Source organism: Colias croceus, chromosome 20, assembly GCF_905220415.1.
Source record: "Colias croceus chromosome 20, ilColCroc2.1".
Taxonomy (NCBI): Eukaryota; Metazoa; Arthropoda; class Insecta; order Lepidoptera; family Pieridae; genus Colias; species Colias croceus.
The window spans coordinates 2,460,311-2,475,628 of NC_059556.1; the positions used below are offsets into that span (position 1 = coordinate 2,460,311).

The window sequence follows — 15,318 nt, forward strand, 5'->3', positions numbered from 1 at the left end:
TGTACAGAATTGACTCTTCTACAGATTTATTATATGTATAGATAAGATAAACTCATGAAATCATTGTATTGTATTGACAATCCATACTAATATTATAAATGCGAAAGTAACTCTGTCTGTCTGTTACTTAATCACGCCTAAACTACTGAACCCATTTTCATGAAATTTGGTATGGAGATATTTTGATACCCGAGAAAGGACATAGGCTACTTTTCATCCCGGAAATCCCACGGGAACGGGAACTAAGCGGGTTTTTCTTTGACTGCGCGAGCGAAGGCGCGGGCGGAAACCTAGTTCACAATAATTCCAAAAGTTTTCAAACTTCGGTCAAGTGAATTTCATTGGGACGACAATACATTTCATTTTGCAACATTGTCCGCAGTCCGGAACATTGTTAAAATTGCAATTAAATTATTTTTTGCTGTATGGTCGTGAAAAATATTCGAAAAGTTCTGCAAACTTGGGGAAGTTTCGATATAATATTTCATAACACGTATTAAATTTGCAACCAATCTCAGTGTACGGAACACCTTTTGATATGTTTTGAAGTGAAACTTCTATATCGGGGTTGGAAAAAAATTTAGTGTAACATTTTTTCGTTACGCGCCATCTTTTTCTTATCCCTACCACGCGTGATTCGACGTATCTCTGTAAAGTTGCATATAGTAAATTATTTTTTGAAAAATAAGGTCATAAAGAAGTTTCACTTCTTACGTGTGTACACTAGTACACGCACACATTTTTTTTATTAAAGGTTTTAAGGATTCGGTTAGATACAGGTGAAGCTATTATTAGCGACTTAGTTACACATTTAATTATGAGTAAAAATTAGAGTTTCAGTCTTTCCCAATATATAGTAAAAGGTATATTTGTAATATTAATCTTATGGTTTTTTGTCATTAATCAGGCAAACGATACTAGGTGATTTCATATCGTAATCTCGGAGTTATGCCAAATATTATTTTGTAATATTGTGTAACAAAAACGATATATTTTGAAAAACAATTTTTTTTTCAAACCAATTTAATTGCTTGTATATTTTCGAATTAATAAGTAAAAAATACGACGCGTATGTAGTTAGGTACACCTTCCAGAATTTTCTTTTGTATTGAGAAACCTTCTAAACTTCGAATGTTTTTAAAAAGGCGCGGTGCCAAGTCCCGAATCGAAGGTTTTGTTTTCTTTGTTTTTTTTTTACTATTTTAAGTAAGTATTGTTTAATTAATTTAAAAGAACCGTTTAGATATGAATGAGTTATTTATACCTATTTGCATGAATAATGTACGTTCTTGTATTTCTCATTGATAAATTTTGTTATAGGACAGTTGGCTTTTATGATTTAATCACGAGGCGATGTGACGATATTTAGTCATTTGTGAAAAAATAAGTTTGAAACTGTTATAATATAATCCCACTTTCTTACTAATATTATAAATGTGAAAGTTTGTGAGGATGTGTGTGTGTTTGTTTCTCTTTCACGCAAATATTACTGAACCGATTACAATGAAATTAAGTTTTATCCTGGAAATGCCACGGGCACGGGAACTACGCGGGTTAATATTTGAAAACGCGGGTGAAGCCGCAGGCGGAAAGCTAGTAGTATTCGTACATATACTTATCTTCTATTGAAACTTAGAGTATTGAAATATTTTCAAGTTCATTTGTAACAACGAAATGTATTTTATCTATTCCGTCTACGTATCATAATCTTGATCATAATTCATTAAAATCATGGCAACAGTTTAGGTGTGTCATGGTTATCCGTGACAAACAGATGAATACGACACTTTACATAATATGTACAGAATATGACTCATAATTCAACGATCGACATTTTCAGTTCCTGCTATAACATATACAGCAAATATTTCTTGCTGCACATTTTCGTACATTTTTCACGTCATTAAATTTTATGAATTCTATGAAACAAGAACTTCGGACCTATTGTTTAAGCAGTGTAGTGTTTGCTAATGCTAAATTTCGCGATGATACCTGTATAGTGCACAATTTTATTAATAATTTATTTTCTGTCCGATGATTATGAATCATCATCCCAAATTAAGCGGGAAAAAATAAAAAATAGAAATAAAGAAAAGACGTCATGCTTTTATTTAATTAGTTTTCTTACTACCTATATTGTGGTCAGATTTTTTGAGTATTTTCCTATACAATTTTAGTAATAAACACAAAACAGATAAAAGAACTACAAGGATAAGACCAAGAAGGTCAAGGTAGCATTTCTGGTACCAGGGCACCATAAGCGCGGGAGAGCGTAGATGCGGCGCGCCGCTTGTCTTAACCACGTGTTCCACCCAGTGTACCAGTTCATCGCCAGGAGATACTGGTCGGTCATGGTATATTAGGGACAGTTCCTTTGCCTTTGCCGCATATCTGAAAGTAAAAAAAGTTTTGGGAATAGATTGAAAATCAGTTATAATCCCATCATATTCATTAACTATATTAGTATTGTTTATAAAAATAAAATTTACTCACTTGGGATCACTAAAAATGCTCTCAATCTGGGTCTTAAGTTCCGTGGCCATATTATAAGAGAGCGTTACTTTCTTGGCGAATCCCTTGTTCACAGCGCGTTCGATATTAGCGAACTGGTCAGCAAACACTGGGATACCGACGATGGGAACACCAAAGTGGATTGCTTCAGTGGTTGACAGCAGACCACCGTGAGTGATGAACAACACGCAGTTAGGATGAGCTGCAATTTAAGACATTTGCGTAAAAAATTCTGAATTGAATTCGGCCCCTAGTTACGTTGCTTATTTTGAATATTTCACATAAACCAACGAATGGCAAATTTAGTTATATTGTTATTTATTGTCTAACAGTAATTGCTACTGGCTTTTAATATGCCTACTGAAGCAATGGAATAGTAACACAACATTCCACTTATGAGAGGTTTTTCAACCGGCAGGTCACCTCTTATGATCTTATCGTCTTATCGATTACAAATAGCCCCAAGAGGCTTTACTAAATTGAGATTAGTGTCTCCAAAGTATTTATATATAAGTAAAGCTCGACATATAATTTTTCCGAACCTAAAATGCTTGGCTGTGGTGCCCATTGCACAATGTGGACGTTCTTTGGTCGATTTGGTAAATCTTCTCCAAATTTCCAAATAACAGTCTGTTTCAACTCTCCTAATACTTTTATAATTCCCTCTTTTAACTCTTTTGGAAAGTTTTCACTCCGCAAAGTAGATCCCATGCTGAAGTAAATTACTCCGTGTTTTGCATTGTCCATGATTTTTTTGAGACTCTGGAAATATGTTTGAAAATTTTTCTGAATAAGAAAAAAAATAGCCAGATGTTTATAAGATTGGAGATGGAAGCAGTTTTATGTTGAAAAAGAAACATGTCATACAAATAAAATAAAATGTGCACACAGAATTTCATCGACCAACACATTTCTTTTTAATAGAAGAAAATGAATTCAGATAAATAATTCATTGGAAAATCAAACCAGTTAGTTCAGCTATAAAAAAGTACAAAATGATATTAAGTACCTCTGACAGAGGTTTGACGTTCATATCGATATGGTAACCACCAATTGCTACGTAATTCTGTGGTAATTTCAAAGCTCCTCCCATAGAGGAGTGCGAGTTACCCAGAATCAAGGACGCGTTATATCTCAAAGCTTCCAACGATGGCACAGGTTTACTCTTATCTCTTATATGAGGTGCTATATATTGTTCGTAGTATTGCTGTTCGATAGGATATGTGACCCTGAAAATTATTAGCACTTACTATACAATAATTTCTTAGCTGTATGTTTCTTAGTTGATGGCTCAATAACCTATTTTTTTTGTATTATGAGATGGATTTTACTCAACATCAAAATTATTCTTACTTGACCTTATAACATTATTTAAGATCTTAATTCGAATAAGGCAAACAAAAAGAAACGTTAAAACAACTAAACGAGACCATAGTATAAGACAAGCTTACTTTCATAAATAAAAACAAATATACAAATACGAAACATATTGCGAACATGGTTGGAACACAAATAAAAAATAGAGTTCTATGGAAAACTCTCTTACCAATATTGTAGATATTGTCCATAAAGTTGGTTATATAACTCATGTACTCGCTGCCGGAAGGAATATGGAGGGATATCAGTAGATAAACCATCCGCGACATACGCAGAGTTGGGAACCTCATCTATTAACTTGAGCACCATCCAATGAGGATCTACAGTTGAGAACCAGATCATTGGGCAATCGAATATAGCTGGTATTCTGTGAACAGAAGTTTAATTTATGACTTCAATGCGTCAGTTGTCTGGCTAAAGCCAAACGTCAAAACGCAAAAGAATATTTATCAAGTAATACTGAAAGAGTAGAAGATATTCGAGCGCTGCCATAGGCGCTTTTCTATTCTGCAATAAATTAATTTAAATAAGCATTTTATCCCAATGATAATTTCCTCCTCCATTTTATCTAATCTATCTTACCCAGCATACAGTTCTGAGAACATCCATTCAGCGATTATAGCATCAAATTTTTGACTTTTATCCTTAAATAAGTCTTGGACGGCTGGAACAGATACCGCTTTCCTTCCATTTTCTATGAAATGGTAGAAAAGAAGGCTCGGGTCTTGCAAACTGAAATCCTGGTCCATTAAAAATTGTATGTTTGTCATTTGGCCTGGAATAATAATAAATGTAATATTAGTATATTTGTCAGCATTTAACCGCAATCTTGTTCCAAATTCATTAACGCATATTTTGAATAAACCATTTTAAATTATGTATGTACCAAGCAAAATTCTTCCAGTTCCACAGAAATAATAGTTCTATGTCCAGTTCTATAAGTCTGAAGTTACAATCTCTATGTTATTAAGATAACATATTTGAATGTTATTATCTATATTTTAAACAAGTTATCAAAAAATACATATTTTTTATTACAATTATGTTTAAAATAATTTCTTTAATATCGGGTTTAAATAGATAAAATGTACATACTTTCAGTGACTTCCACATTGTCACTTGCGAAAACGATGGTGAGATTCTTATGGGTCAAATTATCAGGGTAGGATGTTATGTATGTCACCTAAACAAAAAAATATGTTAGTTTAAAACAAACAAATAATTAAAAACGCATGGCGAGATACTGGGGTAGAGAATATAGAAGCTCCGACTAAAATAAAAATACATTATAATAATAACCAGTATTTAGTATTATTGGCTACACTTTTTTGCGCTTGTAACCGGGGGAACAGATATTGATAACTAGCATAGTAAAGTGTTATAAATAAAAAATAAAATAAATGAATGATACTTTTTATATTTGAAAGCTAGTTATACAAATTGAAGGTTTAGTTTTTATTAAAAACTAGCCGTGCCGCGCGGTTTCACCCGCGTGGCTCCTCTCCACGGCTATATATTATCACGCTAAGACCAACAGGTCTTAGCGTGATAATATATAGCCTATATTACTCATGGATAATATAGCTTTCGAATGGTGAAAGAATTTTTAAAATCGGTCCAGTAGTTTATGAGGTTATTCATTACAATCAAACAAACAAAGTTTTTCTCTTTATAATATTAGTGTTGATAAATGGTAGATAACTATTTTACCTTGTGTCCTGCATTAGTAAGGTGTCTAACGATGCCGTCTCCGAGAATAGCGTGACTTTTTCCAGCCAGGGGACTGACCACTAAAATGTTATACGACTCACAATACCAAACCATGAGCACTATGCAAAATACACTTAATAAACTTGATGCCATTTTCTGAAAAATAAATTTATTATATTTTAGTGTCGTCACTGAAGCTTTCTAATAACTTTCAAAATCCACCAAAGCACAACTTTTAAACACTAAACTAACTAAACCATTTTTTTAACAAAAATTTTACGAAATATTTTATGGAAAAATTAGAAATGAACATATATTATTATTGATGTGAAAATACGTATAACATGAAAATCTGTAAATTAATATTTAATTTGAATAAATAAATAAATAAATATACTTTGTATCGTCGCAGTCAAAAACCGGAATAAAATAAACACAACGTTTAGTTTTGCATCGATAATAAATAAGTTATCATTCATATTTCTGATATATTATCAGTCAACGAATATCTCCTTATTGGAAAAACTATATAATATATTTTTTATACAACTACTTGTTTGTTCATCATGGTATATATTGTGTATTTTATCGAGCATCAACATAATAGAGCAAATTACTAGAATATATTGTGATTTGAATTATTTTAGTATGTTATAATAAAATGTGGATGACAATTTTTTTTGACTTCATTTTAATTTTTTGAAGTTAAATCTATAAAAACGGATCGTTTTGATTCTCAAAATTTTTTTGTATAATTCGCTTGGATGAAGTCGCGGGCCGAAAGCTACTTATTTATTAGTAACCCTCCCATCCGTCAGTAGGAAGCCGTCGGTAAGTTGCTTGACGAGACGTTTTTTATAGGAACGATTTTCGCTTACGCTTGGTTAATTATACTACTATTCGTAACTAAAACGGATCGTTTTTCAAATATAGGAACCGGGCACGCATATGATGGTTCGTAGCAACAACAATATTTAAACTCAGACATTGATTAATTCAAAATATATACTTATAATAGAAACGATTTTGAATCCTCATAGTACATAATATACTAGCTTTCCGCCTGCGGCCTCGCCCGCGTTTTCAAAGAAAAACCCCCGCATAGTTCCCGTTCCCGTGGGATTTCCGGGATAAAGCCTAGCCTATGTTGCTCAGTGAAGAAGAGTGAAGTCTAATGGTGAAAGAATTTTTGAAATCGGTCCAGTAGTTTATGCGTGAAAACCTACATACATACATAACATACTTACATAAATAATTACAAACCTTTCCTCTTTATAATATTAGTATAGATTAATTATATATTTACCACGGGTAAAAGCAATAGTATTAACCCAACATAATACCATTATGTAAACTTCTTGGAAAATATATAAAAAAGTAGATATAGATAATAAGAAGTTCCTTGAAATATTTTATCTTTAACCTGAAATAAATAATAAAAATTTTCGGAACTGATAAAAATACTTAAACTGGAAAATTGCAGGTCGGAGATGCACGAAGTTTTCATAGGTATACAGGGTGTCCCAAGAAATAATAAAATACTGAAGCTGGGAGGTAGAGGACCTAGACTCTAGAGGGAGATAATCACCCCCGTGTATGTTTATTTATTTATTCATACTTTGTTGCTCTGAAATAACTTAACTAGAAGAAACAGGTACAGCATTATGGTCAGACCCTGACCTTGGAACTAGTAAATAGTAAATACAATGTAGTAATTCCTAGAAAACGATCAGAAGAGTTTGGATACAAGCACTGTGACACGACACCTTTTGAATATATTTTTATCATTCTTATCTAATGATAACGTGTACGTCTACGTAACGTCTAGTGATACGTGTGATATCCTCATACAACCATTTCCGGTCCATTATTACCAAAATAGGTCCCGATAGATTACGACAGTATGCAGGAATGATAATATTTTCTACAAGCCATCTCACGCGACTCACTTAAAATATTGTTAGATTTATTATTTTTGTGGATGAATAGTTGTCACTATTTCCTGTCAAAAGATGCTGAGCTGTCAAATACTATAAATTACCGCTTTCCTTTGAATCGTGGCGCATTCGTTCGACCCAACTACCTTCACTTTGCTAATAGTCGTTGACTTGCTGCGATTTGTTATTAACTACCTACATCAATTAGGTAGATGAGTAGAATCGCAGTACATTCTTATTACGTTCAAACTAATATTTAGCCCGGATGCGCGTGTAATTTCTAACAATAATATTTGTCATACGCTTCAGTAAAGGTATCATCATCATCAGCCCATATACGTTCCCACTGCTGGGACACGGGCCTCCTATGAGGGTACAGGCCATAATCCACCACGCTGGCCAAGTGCGTGTTGGAGGATGACACATGTCGTCGAACTTTTTAATACTTCGACATGTCGGTTTCCTCACGATGTTTTCCTTCACCGTTCGAGCAGTGGTGATGTTATAACATGCGCAGATAAATTGAAAAATCAATTTATTATTACAGATTACCGAGGGTAGTTAGCGACAGCTAAAGTAACAGTGTTCCGATTCATAGTAATTCAAAATAAATTAAATTCTACGCTTTGCAGTATAATCTAAGTGAGAAAGTGAAAGATTAAGCAATAAAAAATAACGTACAGTTGTAGTTTCCTGAAAAATATTAACTTTACGTGAACCGTGAGTGAATGTGTAAACAGCTGATTCACAGCTGATTGTCAGGTACGCACTCTATAAAATATACATATTATATGCGTATTAAAAGTCTATACACAAAACTGGGAATATTCGTGATCCTCCGTAGAACTTACAGTGTAATTTTTATATGAAAACGATAAATTAATAATTATTTATTAAAACCTGTCGCAGTGTATTTAAGTGACATCTATTGTAGTTTACAAGAACTTCTATCGCAGATCAATATAAATTACGATGGCAAATAAGTGCCTCTCGTGTGGTAAATTTTACGCGCAAGCAGATGGCGCTAAGTGTTCTAAATGTAATACGTCTTATCATAAGTTATGTTTGAGCCCTGATGTTCGTATCACGAATAAATGGCAATGTAAACAATGCAAAAGCAAACTCGTCAAACCGTCAGATGATTTAATTAATGATTGCGTTGATAGCGTACAGGATATTCAATTACACACACCGAGCCTGACCCAGGAAATAAAACTATTGCGTTCAGAATTGTCTAGCTTCCGTATGGAACTGGCACGCCTCTCGACTATTGTTAACGATTTCAACAACAGAATTATCGGTATGGAAGAGAGGATTTCCAGTTTGGAGCAACAGCCGCCACAAACCGAAAATACTAAGTTGGTCGAGACTGTTGAAATGCTGAAAAGGCAATTAAACGAAACTGAACAGGACGGCCTTTTGAATGACGTCGAGTTTTCGTGTGTACCTGAAGTAAATGGAGAGAATCCACAACATCTGGTCATAACTCTGGCGCACAAACTAGGTATAAAATTAGAGGATCATCATATTATCAGTGCACACCGGGTGGGCCGGCGTCGGACGCAGACCAATGGATCGCCCAGTTTAAATAACAATGTAGATAACAACCGGCCGCGCGCCCTCGTCGCTCGACTCGTGCGCCGCCAGTTGCGAGACGAGCTGCTGCGGGCGGCGCGCGTGCGGCGCGGCGCTGACACAGCTGGCACCGGAATAGGAACAGTACCCGTCAAGTTTTATGTAAATGAGCGACTGACCTCTCTTAACCGAAAGCTTTTCTACTTGGCGCGCTCTGAGGGTTCTTCAAGGAATTGGCGATATGTTTGGATTAAGGGTGGGCGTATATACATGCGTCGCGATTCAAATTCCCCTTTCATCATAATTAAATCCGAGTCTGACCTACATCAGGTTTTTCCCGTCAATACTGTTTAGTCCGTATGTTCAATGTACTTATTTTAGTTTTAATACATATATACTATATATATACAACCTATAGTTATTGTATCACTTCAAAATGTACAAAACAAGTAGTTGTTATATTGTTCTATTTGAAAACTCATATGAATTTCTCATCATTTTGTAATAAATTATGCGTCATTATAGGTCTACCAGAATCTGATGGCATATTTATATTTAAGAAATATAAGATTTTCATATGGCAATTTTATTTGACAACTATCATAATGGTTGTCAAATTATTTTCTTCTTTGCAATTGTTGAATAATTTTTAGGATTTTGTCTAAAAAATCTTCGAAGATGTCGCAAAAGCCGCTGCGATCACAAGCAAGAGGTGTTGTTTATAATGTGTATATAAAAACATTCGATGAAGAAGGGTCAAACACATCACAATTTTCAATTTTGAATATTTTATTGGTAAATTGGACTTACCCGTTTTGATACTAAAAATTAAAAATATTATAAGTAGGTAACTATAATATTGTTTGTTGATTACAATATAATTTTATGAAAACTTATTACAGGAGTTTCCAATACGGCTATGCGTCAAGTCCAAGCTGTCCAAGTCAATTTTATAATTATTTGTCTGTTAATACTTACGAAAATAAACATAGTTTTCTTTTACTGTTATTTTATTTTATAAAAAAAAATATTAGCATTATCTAGTTTTGATCTGCATTATCCTTACATCCATATTTTTACATGGCATAATGATAATGAATATACAAATATAGGTATGTGTAAATAATAATATTATGTAGTACATAAATAAAAGTAATATGTATATTATACATGTAAGTATGTGCCTACATAATATTAAGTGGATATCTCATTATTAAGTACAGTATTGTTCACTTATGTAATGTGACTAATGATGTTGAGGACAAAATAAAAAATAAGCAGTATCAAGATCGTTCAGTCCATTTTCCCCAGGGTTGCACACTCAAAATTTTGATTTCCCCAATTGCCATCAGATTCTGGTTTACCTATAATACATTATTTTTCCCGATATTTTGGGGTATACGTTGTAATTTGATAAATATAGTAATTCTTAGTGATATTCAATTGTATAATAAGTTGTTTGTAAATTCTATAAAATTAATAATATGTTGGATTTGTGATGCTCACATAAAATTCAATATTAGGTCAATATTTAATAAAGTATTTTATAAAATTGTATCGTATTTGGCTATTAGTTCTATATTAGTGAAGAATTGCATAGGTATGGATAATCTGAATAAATATACGTTTGTTGTGTTTTTTGTATTTAAAGTGCAAATAATTAGTTATAAAATAACAAAAATGAAAAATATTGGGATGTACAATTTCATATTTGCGTCTGAGCTTATGTACCATATTAATGTTTGTATAAAAAGCTTTGTTATTAATCGTATGCTATATGTGTATTTTATAATTCTTCTGAAAGGGTCTGTGCTGCTGAAAATATTTTATTTAGTGTCTTATTATTACAAACTAATTTTATATTATTTTATTTTGAAAAACACATGCAATATTATTATTTTTAGTTTAAAACTGTTATGCAGCTATAATTATATGAATAATATGACATCAATAAATTTAATTGTATTTTGGTTATTTGGATTTGTGCGCACTTCCTTTTTCTTTTCAATAATATGATGATTAAACAAAAGAATCAACATTTTAAAATAGGCTTTATAAGTCCTGGATCGCTTGGGTCAAATCACGAGGAATTTTTTGTTGCAATGAATCGACATTCAGTGGACATACTAGCCGTTAATGAAACCTGGCTCCGGGAGGGGGAAGATGGACGCGCTCCTCAAGTGTCTGGCTTTCAATTAAAACATATACCCCGTCCACCTAGTATTCGTAGCAGAGGGGGAGGGGTTGGTTTCTATATCAAAAATGGTGTGGGAGCTCAAATTCTTACGCACCCAGAATCAAACTCTATTGAACAAATGTGGGTAAAAATTTCAAGTCGTGGTATCAATACTGTTATAGGTACAGCATATCGACCACCATGGTTAAATGTTGATCTATTCTTAAATTCACTTGTAGAATCGATTGGAACTTTCGTCTGGTGCGATAATTTGATATTGCTGGGAGACTTTAATATAAACTTATTAAATGTTACACATGTAAATACTAAAAAGCTGCTTAATTTTTTGGATAGTATGAATTTATTACAGCACATTAAAGACCCAACCCACTTCACTGAGGATAGTGAAACTTTACTGGATTTAGTCTGCGCAACCGTCCCGGTGTATGACATTAAAATTGACTATATTAAGTCGCTAAGTAGTCACGCTTTTATCTCGTGTAAAATAGATATTATTAAAGATAAAATAAAATCAAAATTTATAGCATATCGACCTCTAAAAGATATTAATAGTACGGAACTTCAACAGTATTTAGATAATTTAAACACAGATCCCTTCTTTCGCAATGGCGACATACATAACTTAGTCTATGAATTTTCTTCCTCTGTATTAAAAATATTTGATTTGCTCGCACCTCTTAAGCTCGTATTGACACGTGATAAATGTTATCCTTGGATAACCTACAACATAAAACTGTTGATGAAGAAAAGAGATGAAGCCCATGTTAGAGCGAAGCATACAAAGCTTCCGTCACATAAAAAGTATTACAATGACTTGAAAAAATATGTTAGTGATGCAATAACTCGTGAAAAGGCTGCATATTTTCATCGATACATAAACCAAAACATAGACAGGCCACAAGCTCTCTGGAAACATATCAGCAAGCATGTTAATTTTAAAGCCAAGTATACCGATACATTACCGCAACATATACGAGATCCGGACCAAATTAACAGTCAGTTTTTAAACATACCTGGAGCGGACACAGTGCAGGCGGATATCATTAATTACTTTAATGCTAACAGGTTTGGAGGTGTTGAATTTGGTTTTAGCAAAGTATCTAAAGATACAGTCTTGCAGTTGTTTAAGGGGCTCAAATCCAACGCTGTTGGCATCGATGGCTTATCTTTGGATATGCTGCAGATTGTAATGTCAGATGTACTACCCGTTGTTACTCATATTATCAACTTTTCACTAGACTCGTGCACTTTTCCGTCTTTGTGGCAGCGGGCAATTGTGAGACCGCTTCAGAAAAACAATAACCCTACTGATTTCAAAGATCTTCGACCTGTTAGTATTCTGCCATGTCTCTCAAAGATCTTAGAGAAAGTTGTGTATAGCCAGATGATTAAATATTTAGAAGCAAATAATATTTTGCCAGTATTTCAGTCCGGTTTCCGTAAGCATCGAGGCACAGGAACTGCCTTAATTGATGTACTGGATAATGTACTTTCCGATCAGGACACAGGAATGGTTACCATTTTGGTTCTATTGGATTACTCTCGCGCTTTCGACACAATAAATATACCTTTGCTTTTAGCAAAGCTGTCCTACTATGGTTTCAATGAGAAAGCTGTGGAATGGTTCAGGAGCTACTTGAGTGATCGCAGCCAACTGGTCGCGGTGGCCCAGGATGATGGAACTACGTCCTATTCTAACGTGAGGTCAGTTGGGAGGGGGGTGCCGCAAGGGTCAATTCTAGGACCGTTACTATTTATTCTATATGCCGGAGATATAGGGGACTGTATAAAAAACTGCAGATACCATATGTATGCGGATGACATACAGCTCTACATATCATTTCCACCCAACGAAATACAGACAGCTTTGAAAAATCTAGGGGCCGATTTGGATAGGATAGTGAAATGGTCTGAAAATAATACATTGATTCTCAATCCAGACAAGACCAAATATCTTATTATGGGAACAAAAAAACAAATTGAGAAGCTTGAAAAACAGCAAAACATAGAAGTGTCAATTAAGGGTACGGTCCTGCAACGTGTTAATGAAGCCCGCAATCTAGGAATTATATTTGACGAAGGTTTGAGGTTTGAAAAGCATGTGAACAAAACAATTTCAAATTGTTTTTATCGTCTTAAGGTCCTATATCGTCTGAAGCGTTATATAAATTCTGAAGTAAAGGTCAGATTATGTGAAACATTAATTCTCTCAAAATTTGATTATGGAGATACTGTATACGGTCCTCGTTTACTTAAAAGAACTAAGAATGCTATTCAGCGGGTTCAAAATGCATGTGCTCGATTTTGCTGGAACATACCTTCTAGGCATCATATATCACCTTATCTTAATAAAGCCAAAATATTAAACATGGAAAATCGACGGCACATGCATTTTGCCACCTTACTATTTGGGATAGTAAAGTCTACTAAACCTGAGTATCTCCATGATAAAATAATTTGGGGGCGTAATATAAACAGCAGATATAATACTAGGGCAACTCCGTACATAATGTATTTTCAAAAATTTCATACAAACGCATTCAGAGGCAGTTTTAAGTACAATGCAACTAAATGTTGGAACAACCTGCCTCCGCCTTATCGCAACATTCAATCTGTGACTAATTTTAAAAATAAATATAAAAATTATCTAATCGTAAGGCAGGTAGGCCAGCTTTAGTTGCATGGTAACTAAGTATGTTTCGCATTGTTTGATCTCCTTACAACCTAGTCAATATATATGTAGTAAAGTTACTATAATTCTATAATATACAAATTATAATGTAATTATGTATATTGTATATTTATGTAATATGTTTTCTTTTTTTAAATATATTAATTATTTATGTATACCTTTTGCTTTCTCAAAACTATATACTTAAATATATTATGTAAAAAATTTACACTGTGCCTTTGACTGTCGAGGAGGGCCCACTGAAAACCGGTGCTGCGATGCCTCTGCATCACAGAATATCACCGAGTGGTTTCCTTTTTTAATGTTTGATGCTGCACAGACCCTATGTGTTTTAGGTTTAATTATTAGTATTTAATATAATTTTCTGTTTTCTTCGCATCCAAACTTTATTGTATCTTACTATTCTCAATTTTTTTTCCTGTGTGGCAAGACATTAAAATAAATGTATTTTCTTTCTTTCTTTCTTTCTTTCTTTATTTCCTGCGCGCTCACCTGGTCTCGAACCCCGGACTTATCGATTCGAAGTCCGAGGTCTCACCACTGAGCCACCACTGCTAACATTATAGGTATGTATATTGTATACTGAAGCATAATTTCTTGAGATTTTCTTTAATGAGATCCTCCGAACAATAACGAAAACATAAAAATATTAATTATCGAAATCGGTCCAGCCGAGCACGCGTGATACAGATGGAAATAGCCATACCAAAAAATTCACCCTTTATATTATTATAGTTAAGATGCTAATATTATTTAGAATTGACCGTTGTTACCAAGGTATTATGGTCATAGACGAAATCTAGCTACAACAGCTTATTAAATTCATAAAAAAAATTAAATTAACTTCTCAATATAATTCATTGGGTAATTTGTTAACTTCATATAAACATTATTTTACCTATGTAGTTTTTATAGTTTCGTTCGGAGGGCATAATATCAAGTTCTATTTTGAGATCATTCATCATTATCTACATTATTTTAAAACGAAAAAAAATACCTAACCCAACGCGTAATTCTTATGGGTTGTTTATTTCCTGAAAAATTGTTTAATTATCTTTAAAGCATTATAATAATATGAACCACTTGTGACCTCGACTTCGTCTATGTTCTGTTATAAAGATGAAAACGTAATTCTGACGAAAAATATACTCTCATATTATTTAACTAAATTAATCTATAATATAGAAGTACGTGATTATTAAAGGAAAACAACTAAAGAATGTACCTACCTACATATTTTGTACAGACCACAAAATTAATCCTAAATCGAACTATAGATTAGCACAAACCGCACCTAATAAGTAAAACTTGTTTCTAAG

General features: G+C 33.5%; 2 protein-coding genes across 2 annotated transcripts; one reads left to right on the forward strand and one right to left on the reverse strand.

Moving 5' to 3' along the window:
* Positions 1–2,086: 2,086 nt before the first annotated feature.
* Positions 2,087–6,021, reverse strand: LOC123700713 (UDP-glycosyltransferase UGT5-like). Its single transcript, XM_045648025.1, has 9 exons — positions 5,996–6,021; positions 5,599–5,754; positions 4,984–5,071; positions 4,471–4,663; positions 4,058–4,255; positions 3,521–3,740; positions 3,054–3,273; positions 2,494–2,713; positions 2,087–2,391 (listed from the first exon to the last, which is right to left on the reverse strand). The coding sequence occupies exons 2-9, from the start codon at positions 5,749–5,751 to the stop codon at positions 2,112–2,114; spliced, it is 1,572 nt and encodes a 523-aa protein (XP_045503981.1). The 5' UTR covers positions 5,752–5,754; positions 5,996–6,021; the 3' UTR covers positions 2,087–2,111.
* Positions 6,022–8,507: 2,486 nt separating this feature from the next.
* Positions 8,508–9,464, forward strand: LOC123701028. Its single transcript, XM_045648440.1, has one exon. The coding sequence runs from the start codon at positions 8,508–8,510 to the stop codon at positions 9,462–9,464; it is 957 nt and encodes a 318-aa protein (XP_045504396.1).
* Positions 9,465–15,318: the final 5,854 nt, after the last annotated feature.